Source organism: Oncorhynchus kisutch, linkage group LG11 (assembly GCF_002021735.2).
Source record: "Oncorhynchus kisutch isolate 150728-3 linkage group LG11, Okis_V2, whole genome shotgun sequence".
In the NCBI taxonomy this organism is placed as follows: Eukaryota; Metazoa; Chordata; class Actinopteri; order Salmoniformes; family Salmonidae; genus Oncorhynchus; species Oncorhynchus kisutch.
In genome coordinates this window covers 8,545,724-8,560,847 of record NC_034184.2, presented here as the reverse complement: position 1 = coordinate 8,560,847, position 15,124 = coordinate 8,545,724, and the positions used below count along the sequence as shown (strand labels likewise).

At 39.3% G+C, this 15,124-nt stretch overlaps 1 protein-coding gene across 1 annotated transcript; it reads right to left on the bottom strand.

Annotated features, from left to right (window-relative positions):
* Window positions 1-1,894: 1,894 nt before the first annotated feature.
* Window positions 1,895-3,970, bottom strand: LOC116376129 (zinc finger BED domain-containing protein 4-like). Its single transcript, XM_031835150.1, has 2 exons — window positions 3,877-3,970; window positions 1,895-3,607 (listed from the first exon to the last, which is right to left on the bottom strand). The coding sequence occupies exon 2, from the start codon at window positions 3,561-3,563 to the stop codon at window positions 2,151-2,153; it is 1,413 nt and encodes a 470-aa protein (XP_031691010.1). The 5' UTR covers window positions 3,564-3,607; window positions 3,877-3,970; the 3' UTR covers window positions 1,895-2,150.
* Between the last annotated feature and the right edge of the window lie 11,154 nt (window positions 3,971-15,124).

Sequence of the window (15,124 nt, the reverse complement as noted above, 5' to 3'; positions counted from 1 at the left end):
ACACAGGAATGCATTGAGATGAATTTAAAATGTACATTTACTGATGAACAATTTAAAATTTACATTTATTCATATTGTGTAGCAGACAGTATATTTGCTAAATGTACAATAATATCACTCAATATTTATTCTTGGTACATACAAAATGACTATATAACAATTATTTTTACTGAAGATTTACTCAACCAAAAATGTACCTTCAGATTTCAAAATAGGAATCTCAAGGTAAAACTGAAAATAAGCTCTCTCTCTTATGTATTACAGGTGTAGTGAGATGCCAATTCGATCTTGAAAAGAAGTATGACGTGTATGACATCTCTGCTTTTGTCTGTTTCTGTTTAGTGTGGGTATAAGGGCCACTCTGCCAGAGCATCCAAGCTACAGGACCTGCTGCCTTAAACATCAACACGTCATGATTCTCAACTCATCCTCAAAATGCCAAGAGATTATGATAGTTTCTGTTCATACCGTGTCACATTGTTATCTTGTATTGTCTGGAAGGATTGGATAAAAAAAAAATACTGAAAAAAAAAAAATCAAAGACCAGATAGTCTCTCCTCCACTAGGTGGCAGTCACAATCCATGGAATGTTTTCAGCTTTTAGATTGTTCTTTTCATTTAAGTATGGCTCACATTCATTTGACAATGTTCTTATATACAGTAAGTTCTAAGTTGTTATCTAGTTTTAAAGGAGTGGGGCAGTCCAACTCCTTACATATTTTATTGTTTTTATGGAACGGTCTGCCTACCCATGTGAGAGACGCAGACTCGGTCTCAACCTTTAAGTCTTTACTGAAGACTCATCGCTTCAGTGGGTCATATGATTGAGTGTAGTCTGGCCCAGGAGTGTGAAGGTGAACGGAAAGGCTCTGAAGCAACGAACCACCCTTGCTGACTCTGCCTGGGCGGTTCCCCTCTATCCACTGGGATTCTCTGCCTCTAACCCTATTACAGGGGCTGAGTCACTGGCTTACCCGTGGTCTATCATGCCGACCCTAGGAGGGGTGCGTCACTTGAGTGGGTTGAGTCACTGACGTGATCTTCCTGTCTGGGTTGGCGCCCCCCCCTTGGGTTGTGCCGTGGCGGAGATCTTTGTGGGCTATACTCGGCCTTGTCTCAGGATGGTAAGTTGGTGGTTGAAGATATCCCTCTAGTGGTGTGGGGGCTGTGCTTTTGCAAAGTAGGTTGGGTTATATCCTTCCTGTTTGGCCCTGTCCGGAGGTATCATCGGATGGGTCCACAGTGTCTCCTGACCCCTCCTGTCTCAGCCTCCAGTATTTATGCTGCAGTAGTTTATGTGTCGAGGGGCTAGGGTCAGTCTGTTATATCTGGAGTACTTCTGCTGTCTTATTGGGTTTCCTGTGTGAATTTAAGTATGCTTTCTCTAATTCTCTCTTTCTCTCGGAGGACCTGAGCCCAGGGACCATGCCTCAGGACTACCTGGCATGATGACTCCTTGCTGTCCCCAGTCCACATGGCCGTGCTGCTGCTCCAGTTTCAACTGTTCTGCCTGCAGCTATGGAATCCTGACCTGTTCACCGGACGTGCTACCTGTCCCAGACCTGCAGTTTTCAACTCTCTAGAGACAGCAGGAGTGGTAGAGATACTCTTAATGATCGGCTATGAAAAGCCAACTGACATTTACTCCTGAGGTGCTGACTTGCTGCACCCTCGACAACTACTGTGATCATTATTATTTGACCATGCTGGTCATTTATGAACATTTGAACATCTTGGCCATGTTCTGTTATAATCTCCACCCGGCACAGCCAGAAGAGGACTGGCCACCCGTCATAGCCTGGTTCCTCTCTAGGTTTCTTCCTAGGTTTTGGCCTTTCTATGGAGTTTTTCCTAGCCACCGTGCTTCTACACCTGCATTGCTTGCTGTTTGGGTTTTTAGGCTGGGTTTCTGTACAGCACTTTGAGATGTCAGCTGATATACGAAGGGATATATAAATACATTTGATTTGATTTGATGATTGTTTATCAGATAGACAAGGTAAGAGTGAGTGCTGAAAGAGCAATGGGCTTGATTCGAACGCATGCTGGCAGCGCCATATCAATTCTAGAGGAAGCAGCTCAGATCACAAGACCATAATTTGTTCTAATTTAAAAGATAACCATGTGACCACTACTGACCCTCTTTACAACTAAGGAGTGTAGTTGCTGTTCAGAAACAGTATGATGTTGATATTCTCTGGCTCCAGGCAACTTCGTCTGCTGTAGAACATTTTATCTGTCTCATGGAAAGCCCTATCCAAGGGGATCGCTGTAGAAACCACACCAAGGTTTCTAAGGGCTACCCTGCTCAGATCCTTGAATTTCACAGATCCTTCAAATCTCCACCATGCAAGTGGGTTTTCCATCTCTGGAATTGAGCTGTGTTCACTGTACTGTTTCAGCAGTTGAACTAAGTTCGGTACATCGGATGAAACTATCAGTGGAGATGAAATTGCTTTGAGATCTTTAAGCAATTTAGTTAGAAAGTGATTAGCACTTTCACTGTCGTTGACATTCAGTATGAGGTTTTTGAACCTTGGGTCCAGGGCTGTGGTAAGGACTAGTCGTTGGCTCTTCTTCAAATCACCAAAATGAATTTTGCATTGCTTGGCTAAGTGATTAGCTACATCGTTTCCCCTCTGTTCTTTGCTGATTTTGGTCTGAAGTTCTTCAACCAGAGGAATGCTGTTGGAGAGGAGGTAGTACTGCTGATTATTAGAGATGTCTTTACATCTCTGTGACATCTCCTCTGTCACATCTTTGAAAGGCTGAAGGGCTGCTACCGCACTGGAGGCTTTAGTTATGTCAGATCCATTAAGACAGAGGTCGAACTCTTGCCTTTGGCTAAGCACCGTGTTGATAGCCATGTATTGCTCAGCAAGTCTCTTCAGCATGTGGAAACAAGAGAACCATCCATCACCAACAGACTGGATCAGGCCATGATGAGGCAAGTGTTGTTGGAGTTGAGCCTCTTTTAGCTTTTTCTCAGCTTCTATGTCGTTGTGGAAGAACCTCACAATCTTCTGACACTTCCTCAGCATTGCCTCAAGAACAGGATCCTCCATCAATGTATCTTTGAACACCAGGTTTAAAGTGTGGGCAAAGCAAGGAATGTGTGTCCATCCATTTCTAGAAATCTCTTCTCTCATGGATCCATCTATGTTTGTCACCACGGTGTGAATCTTTTCTTTTATTCCCCAGTCGTTTGCAATTCCTAACAGTTGTTTTACTATGTCGACTGACGTATCTTCACCCAGGACTTTAGTTGTTTCCAATACGTAGGAATTGAGGTTCCATTCTCTGTCGATGACATGGCAAGTCACTGTCAGATAGGACTCTTCTGCTCTTGCAACCCACAGTTCAGCTGCTAAGACAATGTCATGAGCCAAGGCAAGGGATTGCTCTACCTTCTGCCTCGTCTTATTGTACATTCTGAGAAGGTCTTTTCGAATAGAAAATGTCTCCTTTGGAATGAGGGTGCCAGGTTGTTTTATGGCATCCACAAATGCCTGGAAACCAGCATCTTCTACAATGGACAGTGGTTGCAAGAGGGAGACAATCATGTTTGACAGGTGCCTTTTGGGTGTGAATATTCCTTGAGTGCCAGCTGTGTCAAATAGGACATTATAAGTCAAGATCATCATACATTTATCACGTTATATAATTATCTCTAACAGAATCAGAAATATTTACGATTGGTGTTTTTCTAAATCAGTACTACACAGTCATAGATGGACACAATTATTTTAAAACAAAGACAGATTATATTCAGCATAGTATTGCATATTCGTCAAGTTCCTTCTCTGTAATGTGTATGCACTGTGTTTGTTCATGGAGTACACACTGAATTAAGCATTAAATACAAAGACTGGTTACCGTTTTGTCTGATTCTTTGAGGTCTAGGGAACTGGTGAACAGACAGGTCTTCAAGGTTTCCCCTATTCCTGGTGTTAGGCCTGTTAGTAAATCCCCTCCCTGCAATCAAGCGACAATTCAGTAGACAAAACCAGAATTAGTCAAATAGGTTAAAGTAAGATCATCATACATCACGTTATGCAAATATCTTCAACCTACTCTAAAATGTGAATGACTGTCTATTTCTAAACCTTATAACGGTAGTCAGATTCCACCACCTTTGAATAGGCAAAAACACAGTTGTATGCAGTATTTTTATTCATATGTATTTTTTAAGAAATATTAAAACACAATTTGAGGAAAAATTATATTCATTGTTGTATTGATATGATAATACATTGCACTATTACATCGAAATTAAATATATAACCTCGCTGTCCTTTCAAATATATGAGACATACAGTGTATAAACATCTTCATACTTCTCTTAAATTCGTATGTAGTATTCGTTGAGTGAATGTCTGAATTAAGCATGAAATACAAATAGTAGTACCAAGACTAGTCACCATTTGGTCTAATCCTTCGTGGTCTAGTGTCCTGATGAACAGACAGTGCTTCACGGTTTCCCCTGTTCCTGGTATAAGGACTACCAGTAAAGCCCCTCCCTGAAATCAAATGACAAGACAGTTGATACAACCTGTACTTGTGCAAGTTGTGCATTCTACAATGTTACAATCTTACATGCATGTTACGCCTGCATTTCACAGTGCCAGCATTGCAAAATACATTTACAGATACATGTTATTCAGTAATTTCCCCCAAACTACCCGTGCGCATCAATGAGCTTCTGCATAGCCAGGCGCTAAAATGGAACTTGTTTTTATTTTTGGCACTTGACGCGCTGCAAGTCCCGCATCTCCCATCTCTTCATTGGTTTTAGGAGTATATACCCACGTGGGTGATTGAAAGCTGAACTGAAACTAACTAGGATTACCCTTTCATCTGTGGATGAATGATTTTGTGTGAGTCAGGATTGGTCAAAAGTCTACAAAGATCCAGGGAAAAAAGGACCTTGTGCATTTCATGTAAAATAACAACCCAATGTTTATATCCCAGGACAAATTAGCTAGCAACAGCAAGCTAGCTAGCTAAATGTCCATGAATGTTTCAAGTGTTTTGACCTATCCCCAAATGAATCTAGTCAGTTCATAGTTCATTTAGATATTTAAACCTGCATGTCCCGATCACATCTGGTGTGGATGGACGAAATCAACATGCGTACGATGGCGCACACGGGTGCTCGGTGGAGTCCGTGTTTAAAAATAAAATTAAACAAAATGAAATATTGCTTCATTTGTTTGCATTGAACATGTCAGGAATAAAATGTTTGTTAGAGGTTTGAGGCTATGTATTTTATGGCATAATCTACAATGATCTGGAGATAGTTAAGGGGATAGTGCTTACCAGAATGTCTTGCTCTTTGAGACATATCTTCTGAAAATGTGTCACTTTCCTTCCTGATCTTTCCTCCTTTTGTAGCATATCAGAAATACATAGATAAAGATATTACTTCCATCCTGGGTTTAAAAAATGTAAATTCCTGTTTCAAAATTGTTTGCAAGAACATTACTGTTTTGCTTATTATTTTATTCTTGTAAAGTGAATATTGGGAAAGGCTGAATCAAATTCAGTAACTTACTTGAATAGTGTCCTCTCCGTATGTTACTCCTCGCTCCTGTCTGAACAACGTGTTAGTACTATTGGAGACAGGTGAGGTGTACCAATCCACTGGGTGTGGCTGTTGCAGTTTTCAGTGAAACGAAAGTCAAATGTCATCTTTTGCCCTCCCACAAGGTTTATTCCTATCTAAATCCTACATTAGTCCTTAAAGGGATAGTTATATCCTGTTTCACCTGAAACTACTTTCTTGCAATGCAGGAAATGTTAAAATGTGTAGTTTTATTTGAGGTTTAAAAAGGCTTCTGAATGTTGTAATTTCCATCTTGTAATGTCAATGTGTTAACACCTAAAAACATGTCCTTAATTGTAATCCACATAGTTCCAATCTCCTCTTGCTTTAGGATCATTTTCCTGCTGTAGCAAACTGGCTCAAATGAAGATCCTACTTCTGTACACCAATGGGCAGTTCCTCACTCACCTCTCATTCTGACAAATTACAAAGATTTCAGTTCAAAGTGCACGGTAATAATGTATTTATTATATCAATTATTATATTGTGTTATTGACTGTACATTTGTTTATGTGTAACTCTGTGTTGTTTGTGTCGCACTGCTATGCTTTATCTTGGCCAGGTCGCAGTTGTAAATGAGAACTTGTTCTCAACTAGCCTACCTGGTTAAATAAAGGTGTTCTCAACTGGCCTACCTGGTTAAATAAAGGTGTTCTCAACTGGCCTACCTGGTTAAATAAAGGTGTTCTCAACTGGCCTACCTGGTTAAATAAAGGTGTTCTCAACTAGCCTACCTGGTTAAATAAAGGTGTTCTCAACTAGCCTACCTGGTTAAATAAAGGTGTTCTCAACTGGCCTACCTGGTTAAATAAAGGTGTTCTCAACTGGCCTACCTGGTTAAATAAAGGTGTTCTCAACTGGCCTACCTGGTTAAATAAAGGTGTTCTCAACTGGCCTACCTGGTTAAATAAAGGTGTTCTCAACTGGCCTACCTGGTTAAATAAAGGTGTTCTCAACTGGCCTACCTGGTTAAATAAAGGTGTTCTCAACTAGCCTACCTGGTTAAATAAAGGTGTTCTCAACTAGCCTACCTGGTTAAATAAAGGTGTTCTCAACTGGCCTACCTGGTTAAATAAAGGTGTTCTCAACTGGCCTACCTGGTTAAATAAAGGTGTTCTCAACTGGCCTACCTGGTTAAATAAAGGTGTTCTCAACTGGCCTACCTGGTTAAATAAAGGTGTTCTCAACTGGCCTACCTGGTTAAATAAAGGTGTTCTCAACTGGCCTACCTGGTTAAATAAAGGTGTTCTCAACTAGCCTACCTGGTTAAATAAAGGTGTTCTCAACTAGCCTACCTGGTTAAATAAAGGTGTTCTCAACTGGCCTACCTGGTTAAATAAAGGTGTTCTCAACTGGCCTACCTGGTTAAATAAAGGTGTTCTCAACTAGCCTACCTGGTTAAATAAAGGTGTTCTCAACTGGCCTACCTGGTTAAATAAAGGTGTTCTCAACTAGCCTACCTGGTTAAATAAAGGTGTTCTCAACTAGCCTACCTGGTTAAATAAAGGTGTTCTCAACTAGCCTACCTGGTTAAATAAAGGTGTTCTCAACTAGCCTACCTGGTTAAATAAAGGTGTTCTCAACTAGCCTACCTGGTTAAATAAAGGTGTTCTCAACTAGCCTACCTGGTTAAATAAAGGTGTTCTCAACTGGCCTACCTGGTTAAATAAAGGTGTTCTCAACTAGCCTACCTGGTTAAATAAAGGTGTTCTCAACTAGCCTACCTGGTTAAATAAAGGTGTTCTCAACTGGCCTACCTGGTTAAATAAAGGTGTTCTCAACTGGCCTACCTGGTTAAATAAAGGTGTTCTCAACTAGCCTACCTGGTTAAATAAAGGTGTTCTCAACTAGCCTACCTGGTTAAATAAAGGTGTTCTCAACTAGCCTACCTGGTTAAATAAAGGTGTTCTCAACTGGCCTACCTGGTTAAATAAAGGTGTTCTCAACTGGCCTACCTGGTTAAATAAAGGTGTTCTCAACTGGCCTACCTGGTTAAATAAAGGTGTTCTCAACTGGCCTACCTGGTTAAATAAAGGTGTTCTCAACTGGCCTACCTGGTTAAATAAAGGTGTTCTCAACTAGCCTACCTGGTTAAATAAAGGTGTTCTCAACTGGCCTACCTGGTTAAATAAAGGTGTTCTCAACTGGCCTACCTGGTTAAATAAAGGTGTTCTCAACTGGCCTACCTGGTTAAATAAAGGTGTTCTCAACTGGCCTACCTGGTTAAATAAAGGTGTTCTCAACTAGCCTACCTGGTTAAATAAAGGTGTTCTCAACTAGCCTACCTGGTTAAATAAAGGTGTTCTCAACTAGCCTACCTGGTTAAATAAAGGTGTTCTCAACTGGCCTACCTGGTTAAATAAAGGTGTTCTCAACTGGCCTACCTGGTTAAATAAAGGTGTTCTCAACTGGCCTACCTGGTTAAATAAAGGTGTTCTCAACTGGCCTACCTGGTTAAATAAAGGTGTTCTCAACTAGCCTACCTGGTTAAATAAAGGTGTTCTCAACTAGCCTACCTGGTTAAATAAAGGTGTTCTCAACTGGCCTACCTGGTTAAATAAAGGTGTTCTCAACTGGCCTACCTGGTTAAATAAAGGTGTTCTCAACTAGCCTACCTGGTTAAATAAAGGTGTTCTCAACTAGCCTACCTGGTTAAATAAAGGTGTTCTCAACTAGCCTACCTGGTTAAATAAAGGTGTTCTCAACTGGCCTACCTGGTTAAATAAAGGTGTTCTCAACTAGCCTACCTGGTTAAATAAAGGTGTTCTCAACTGGCCTACCTGGTTAAATAAAGGTGTTCTCAACTGGCCTACCTGGTTAAATAAAGGTGTTCTCAACTAGCCTACCTGGTTAAATAAAGGTGTTCTCAACTAGCCTACCTGGTTAAATAAAGGTGTTCTCAACTAGCCTACCTGGTTAAATAAAGGTGTTCTCAACTAGCCTACCTGGTTAAATAAAGGTGTTCTCAACTAGCCTACCTGGTTAAATAAAGGTGTTCTCAACTAGCCTACCTGGTTAAATAAAGGTGTTCTCAACTGGCCTACCTGGTTAAATAAAGGTGTTCTCAACTGGCCTACCTGGTTAAATAAAGGTGTTCTCAACTAGCCTACCTGGTTAAATAAAGGTGTTCTCAACTAGCCTACCTGGTTAAATAAAGGTGTTCTCAACTGGCCTACCTGGTTAAATAAAGGTGTTCTCAACTGGCCTACCTGGTTAAATAAAGGTGTTCTCAACTGGCCTACCTGGTTAAATAAAGGTGTTCTCAACTGGCCTACCTGGTTAAATAAAGGTGTTCTCAACTGGCCTACCTGGTTAAATAAAGGTGTTCTCAACTGGCCTACCTGGTTAAATAAAGGTGTTCTCAACTGGCCTACCTGGTTAAATAAAGGTGTTCTCAACTGGCCTACCTGGTTAAATAAAGGTGTTCTCAACTGGCCTACCTGGTTAAATAAAGGTGTTCTCAACTAGCCTACCTGGTTAAATAAAGGTGTTATCAACTAGCCTACCTGGTTAAATAAAGGTGTTCTCAACTGGCCTACCTGGTTAAATAAAGGTGTTCTCAACTAGCCTACCTGGTTAAATAAAGGTGAAATAAATATAAATAAAAAATATTTCATTTTTTTGCATATTTAACACAAAACAATCACACACCCAAAGGGAAACAACAAATAAAATAGAAAAACAATAACCAACAAGACAAACATACTTAACAAAAATATTAAATAAAATTCATAGGGAGAGTTTTATTTTATTTTTCTAATAAGTGATGATACTCCTTAATGTACCTTTGAAGAAAAACAGTGATCTTTTGTTGAGTCTGTATTCTTTTTCTTCAACCTTTTGGCTAGCATGAGTAGATAAGAGCATTTTTTAAATAAATTAACTAAAGTTAAAGTTTCTACTGTTGAGACTTTTTTTATACCTAAATCAGACCTGAGATGGATACACACAGTATGGAACCTTAAGGCCAGAATTCAATATGATCGCTGGTTGAAGACAATGCAGCTTTTAAAGGCAATGTTCAGAAATTGCTTTAAAAGCCGCATTGTCATCAACCCCTGATCAGATTGAATGCCAGCCTAACACTGTCAGTTTGATATTCTGTTGATGTGTCCTTGAGCATTGCACTTAACGCCAATTGCTCCTGTAAATTGCTCTGAATCAGAGCATCTGCATCAGTATCCGAATGTACCCAAAGCTTATTACAATACAGGACAAAACCATCAGATATTTTATCTCCCTATTCTACCACCCTCATTTTAGTTGATACCAGTAGAGGGAGCTCATGGTTTGCTGTAGAGCTTTCTACTTCAGTACATGGTAGGAATCAGTCTCCTTGGCTTGGTGAAAGACTTGCAGTATTATAGAGTTAGTGTGACACAGCAACATGCTACAGTGGTTCTTCCTTTAAAAGTTTTGAGTTTATGTCGTGACCGTTTGTGGTAGATGGTGGCAGATTGTAGTAAATTTCATCATTCTGTCAACAATGGCTGACACTTAAATAACGTGCCATATATTTCTGCGGCACCCCGCAAGCTGTTCTGCAGTAAGCCGTACCTTTTAAAGGAAGAACCACTGCACATCTAACTACTTTTCCCTGACTAGAGCAAGCATGCAGTCTTGAATGTGAATATTCAACTTGCTTGAAAACCCATCAAGGAATTAAACTATGAAGTATGACCAGACCAACCCAGATCATGCTGCGTTACATGTCCTGTGAGATGAACTGAAACAATGTGTTCTTGTGTTTGACTGGACTGTATATTATGCATTGAACTTTTAGGAGAGAAAGAACCACTTCCCTGTTCACCACTTCCCAGTATCGGAGCCTTGTATGAAAACCTGTACAGTGTTCGACTTTTGGCTGTCGCTCACCTCCCCCGACTTCACTCTGCAACTTTCATCTACTCTCATCTTCGTTAGGCTTACTGCATGAACACACCCTGTAGATCACACCAGATATGCTGTGTTCCTTTGGGCTCTTCTTGAGGGAGAAGGCCGAAGCAAACGACTGCACACAAAAGTCGAGGAGTGAAGTCGGGGGAGGTGCATCTGCGACATCCGAAATGTCGGACACTGCTGTGGTTTTCCAACAGCAAGGCTCTGTGCAGTATTGGCATTGTTTCTAAACGTTTTTCTTTGTAATGTTGAAATAAATGTCTCTAAAACCCATATCACGCATTTACAAACTGTAAATATACGTGTGTTTATTGTACTATAAATTGGTGAGAGAGAGTCTCAAATATTACATAAATGTGTACATATCCACTGAATGCATGAATCACGCAGAGTTGGTTCCTGTTTCAGTCAATTCTTTGGTCACGTTCGCGTGTCAATCAAAAACAGTTGCTTCTCACCGGTGAGAAGCAACTGCAGCGACTTGAAAGCGACTTCATCAAAAACGGCTCAAGTCTGAGTTTTATACCCATTACATGTATTAAATCATATGAAATAATGTAATTCAAATAAGTTGGCTCACATAAGTATAGGCTTACCTGGATGTACATCAACTTTTGAAGCAACATTGCTGCGTGAGCTAGGCGGTGGAGACCAACTACAGCGCTGTGCAAATCACGGCTACTTCGCTGGCGGTGACTCTACATCCATCACTGGCATAGTTTTTCTTGACCGCTGGGATGCTTTTTTGGGCTATGAACCCAGAGTGAACTGGCAGAGTTCATCCATTGGTTGTTTTGTCACCTCGCCTGAGCAAAGGAACATTCACCATAGTTCTGCTTCTTGGAATATTTCTGTTCCACCACAATCAAATGGATAACTTCAATTGCCTTAGGTCATCATTAATATGGCTAAATACATGCTTAAATAGATACAAATACCTATTTCTCTTCTACTGCTCTTGAGACAACAATGGATATCATGCCCCTTTTTGGAGCAATGTCCTTACTTTATTGAGCAGATTCAACTATGCCTAAATGTCCTTCTTAGTTGGACTACTACAAACCATAAACTGGAGTGTATTCATTAATCGGATTCCAATGCTAAATATTTAGTCTGTCGCAAAATGTTTTGCAACTGAAACCGTTTACTCTTGGAAGCAAAAAGAGCAGATGGAAATAAACTGGTACCTTCATTAATTTTTCCAATATAAACTCATGTTTTAGTTTTCTGTTTGAAGTAAACTGTTTCCGTTTCAATGCGTTTTTCAACAGACTAAATATTTTGCAGTGGAATCCGACTATTAAATACACCCTGTATTTCAATTTCAATAGTATTTTATGAGGCCTGAGAACACACTTTTGTCGTAATCAAATATGTTTTTGTTTGTTACATGTTGTAAAAGGTGATAATAAAAACAAAGTAATATCATTTTACATTTCTACAAAAAGTATTGCCAAGTTTATATGTTGATATTCATTTTGATATTTGATATATATGACAAATCTATATTTTTTTCTCAAATAGCTATGACAATAAATGGAAGATGAAAACAAGACTTGAATTGCGAGAAAAGTTCATGTTTTTCCTTGAGTTTACATTTGAACTTGACCCCTTCTCATGTATTTGTAATGAATCCCCAATCCCCTTTCTCTGTAAAGGTTCTATAAAGAACTTTAAAACAAGGTTTTATATAACCCCAAAAATGGTTGTAACCATAGTGGAACCTTTTTTGTGCCATATAGAAGCTGTTTTTAATGGTTCATTATACAACCTTATGAAAGGGTTGTACATAGCACCATACAGGTTATATTTAGAACCTTATGAGCATGGTTCTTTATAGAACCTTCATAAAAAGGTTCCATAAAGCATCAACAAGGGATTTGCTATGGTTACAAACCAAATAACCCTTATTTGGCACTCACTATATAGAACCATTTGCTTATAGTGTGCTGTGTATAATTATTTTCCATCTGATGTAGAAAATGCTGCTTGTTATTATTAGAGCTCACAGGTATGCAGCCAACAAAATCCAAGGCTGTTGTGTAATTCTGCTTTATTGTTTCAGCCATTACTCCACTTCTACTACTAACTATCCACTTCCAGCTGTGTTGTAAGGGCCTCTTGAACATCCCAGTAGATGTACAATTATCTTTAGGGGGTTTCTCTGTCTGCATGGTAACATATGGAGGACTACCTCACGACCATTGCCTCTTAGGCCATCACCCATAAACATTGTTAAACAGTGTTTTGATTCTCCTTTCTACTCCCTTGGCTCAGCAGTACCTGTTCCTCTCAGAGTAAGTGGTACTTTGCTGAGGATAAAGAGTCTGGTTTACATACTCTCCAGCAGAATGTGTGTGTTCTATGTTTACGTGAATGACAGGTCATTTGGAGAAGCTGTTTCAGTTTGAGAGGGTCTTTAATCCTCTAGAAGCCAGTCTAATGTTCACATGTGGCAAGACCTGCCATGAAAAACCCTGCCCAAACATAATAATAACAAATCCTAGTGTTTAGACTGCTGGCAATGTAACTACAGCCCCACCTTTTAATTCAACAATGAGACCTTGTAATCTTTGTCAATTATACACATGCAGTTAACAAAAATATGGAAATGTCTGCTCTATCCAAAGTTACAACCAACTGATTGCAGCATTACCTCACAAATGTACCAATTAACCAATTTTCTTGGTTAAAGAAATGTGTGATAAATAAAAAAGTAAAGGCTGGAATGAATCTGATCAGCCTGCCAGGATTTATGCTCACCCATCGTAAATGTAAATATTATCCACAAAACATGATATACACATATATACACATATACAGTGCTTTCAGAAAGTATTCACAACCCTTTACTTTTTCCACATTTTGTTGTGTTACAGCCTGAATTAAAAATGTGTTACAGCCTGAATTAAAAATGTGTTACAGCCTGAATTAAAAATGTGTTACAGCCTGAATTAAAAATGTGTTACAGCCTGAATTAAAAATGTGTTACAGCCTGAATTAAAAATGTGTTACAGCCTGAATTAAAAATGTGTTACAGCCTGAATTAAAAATGTGTTACAGCCTGAATTAAAAATGTATTAAATTTCGATTTGGTGTCACTGGCCTACATACAATACCGCATACTATGAAAGCGGAATTATGTTTTTAGACAGACATTTTTACAAATTCATAATAAATGAAAAACTGAAATTTCTTGAGTCAATAGGTATTCAACCCATTTGTTATGGCGAGCCTAAATATGTTTAGGAGTAAACATTTTCTCAACAAGTCAAATAATAAGTTGCATGGACTCACTTGGTGTTCAATAATAGTGTTTAACATGATTTTTGAATGACTACCTCGTCTCTGTACCCCACACATACAATTATCTGTAAGGTCCCTCAGTCGAGCGGTGAATTTCAAACACAGATTCAACCTCAAAGACCAGGGAGGATTTCCAATGATGGGTAAAAATTAAAAAAGCAGACATTGAATATCCCTTTGAGCATGGTGAAGGTATTATTTACACTTTGGATGGTGCATCAATACACCCAGTCACTACAAAGATACCGTCATCCTTCCTAAATGAATTGCCAGACAGGAAGAAAACCGCTCAGGGATTTCACCATGAGGCCAATGGTTACTTTAAAACAGTTTAATGGCTGTGATAGGAGGAAACTGACGATTGATCAACAACATTGTGGTTACTCCACAATACTAACCTAAATGATGGAGTGAAAGGAAGGAAGCCCATACAAAATAAAAATATTACAAAACATGCATCCTGTTTGTAATAAGGCACTTTGCAAAATTTGCAAAGAAATTAACTTTATGTCCTGAATACAAAGCAGTATGTTTGGGGCATATCCAACAACACATCACTTTGTATCACTCTTAATATTTTCCAGCATGGTGGTGGCTGCATCATGTTATGGGTATGCTTGTCATCGGCAAGGACTAGAGAGTTTATGATAAAAAGAAACGGAATAGAGCACAGGCAGAATCCTAGAGGAAAACATTAATTCTGCCTGCTTCCAACAGACACTGGGAAACAAATTCACCTTTCAGCAGCAGCAGGACAATAACCTAAAACACAAGGCCAAAACTACACTGAAGTTTCTTACCAAGATGACATTCAATGTACCTGAGTGGCCTAGTTAGAGTTTTGACTAAAAATTGTCTTGTAAAGCTGTTGTAAGACTTGAAAATTGCTTTCTAGCATTGATCAACAACTAACTTGAAAGACCTTGAAGAATTAAAAAAAGAATGTGCACATTTTGTACAACCCAGGTGCGCAAAGCTCTTAGACACATACCCAGAAAGATTCTGTGATCTCAGCTGTAGATCTGCCAAAGGTGATTCTAACATACAGTGCCTTGCGAAAGTATTCGGCCCCCTTGAACTTTGCGACCTTTTTCCACATTTCAGGCTTCAAACATAAAGATATAAAACTGTATTTTTTTGTGAAGAACGAACAACAAGTGGGACACAATCATGCAGTGGAACGACATTTATTGGATATTTCAAACGTTTTTAACAAATCAAAAACTGAAAAATTGTGCGTGCAAAATTATTCAGCCCCTTTGAGTTAATACTTTGTAGCGCCACCTTTTGCTGCGATTACAGCTGTAAGTCGCT

Bases quoted from the DNA above. Each gene is read 5' to 3' on its own strand.
- LOC116376129 (XM_031835150.1), bottom strand. From the start codon at position 3,563: ATGATTGTCTCCCTCTTGCAACCACTGTCCATTGTAGAAGATGCTGGT.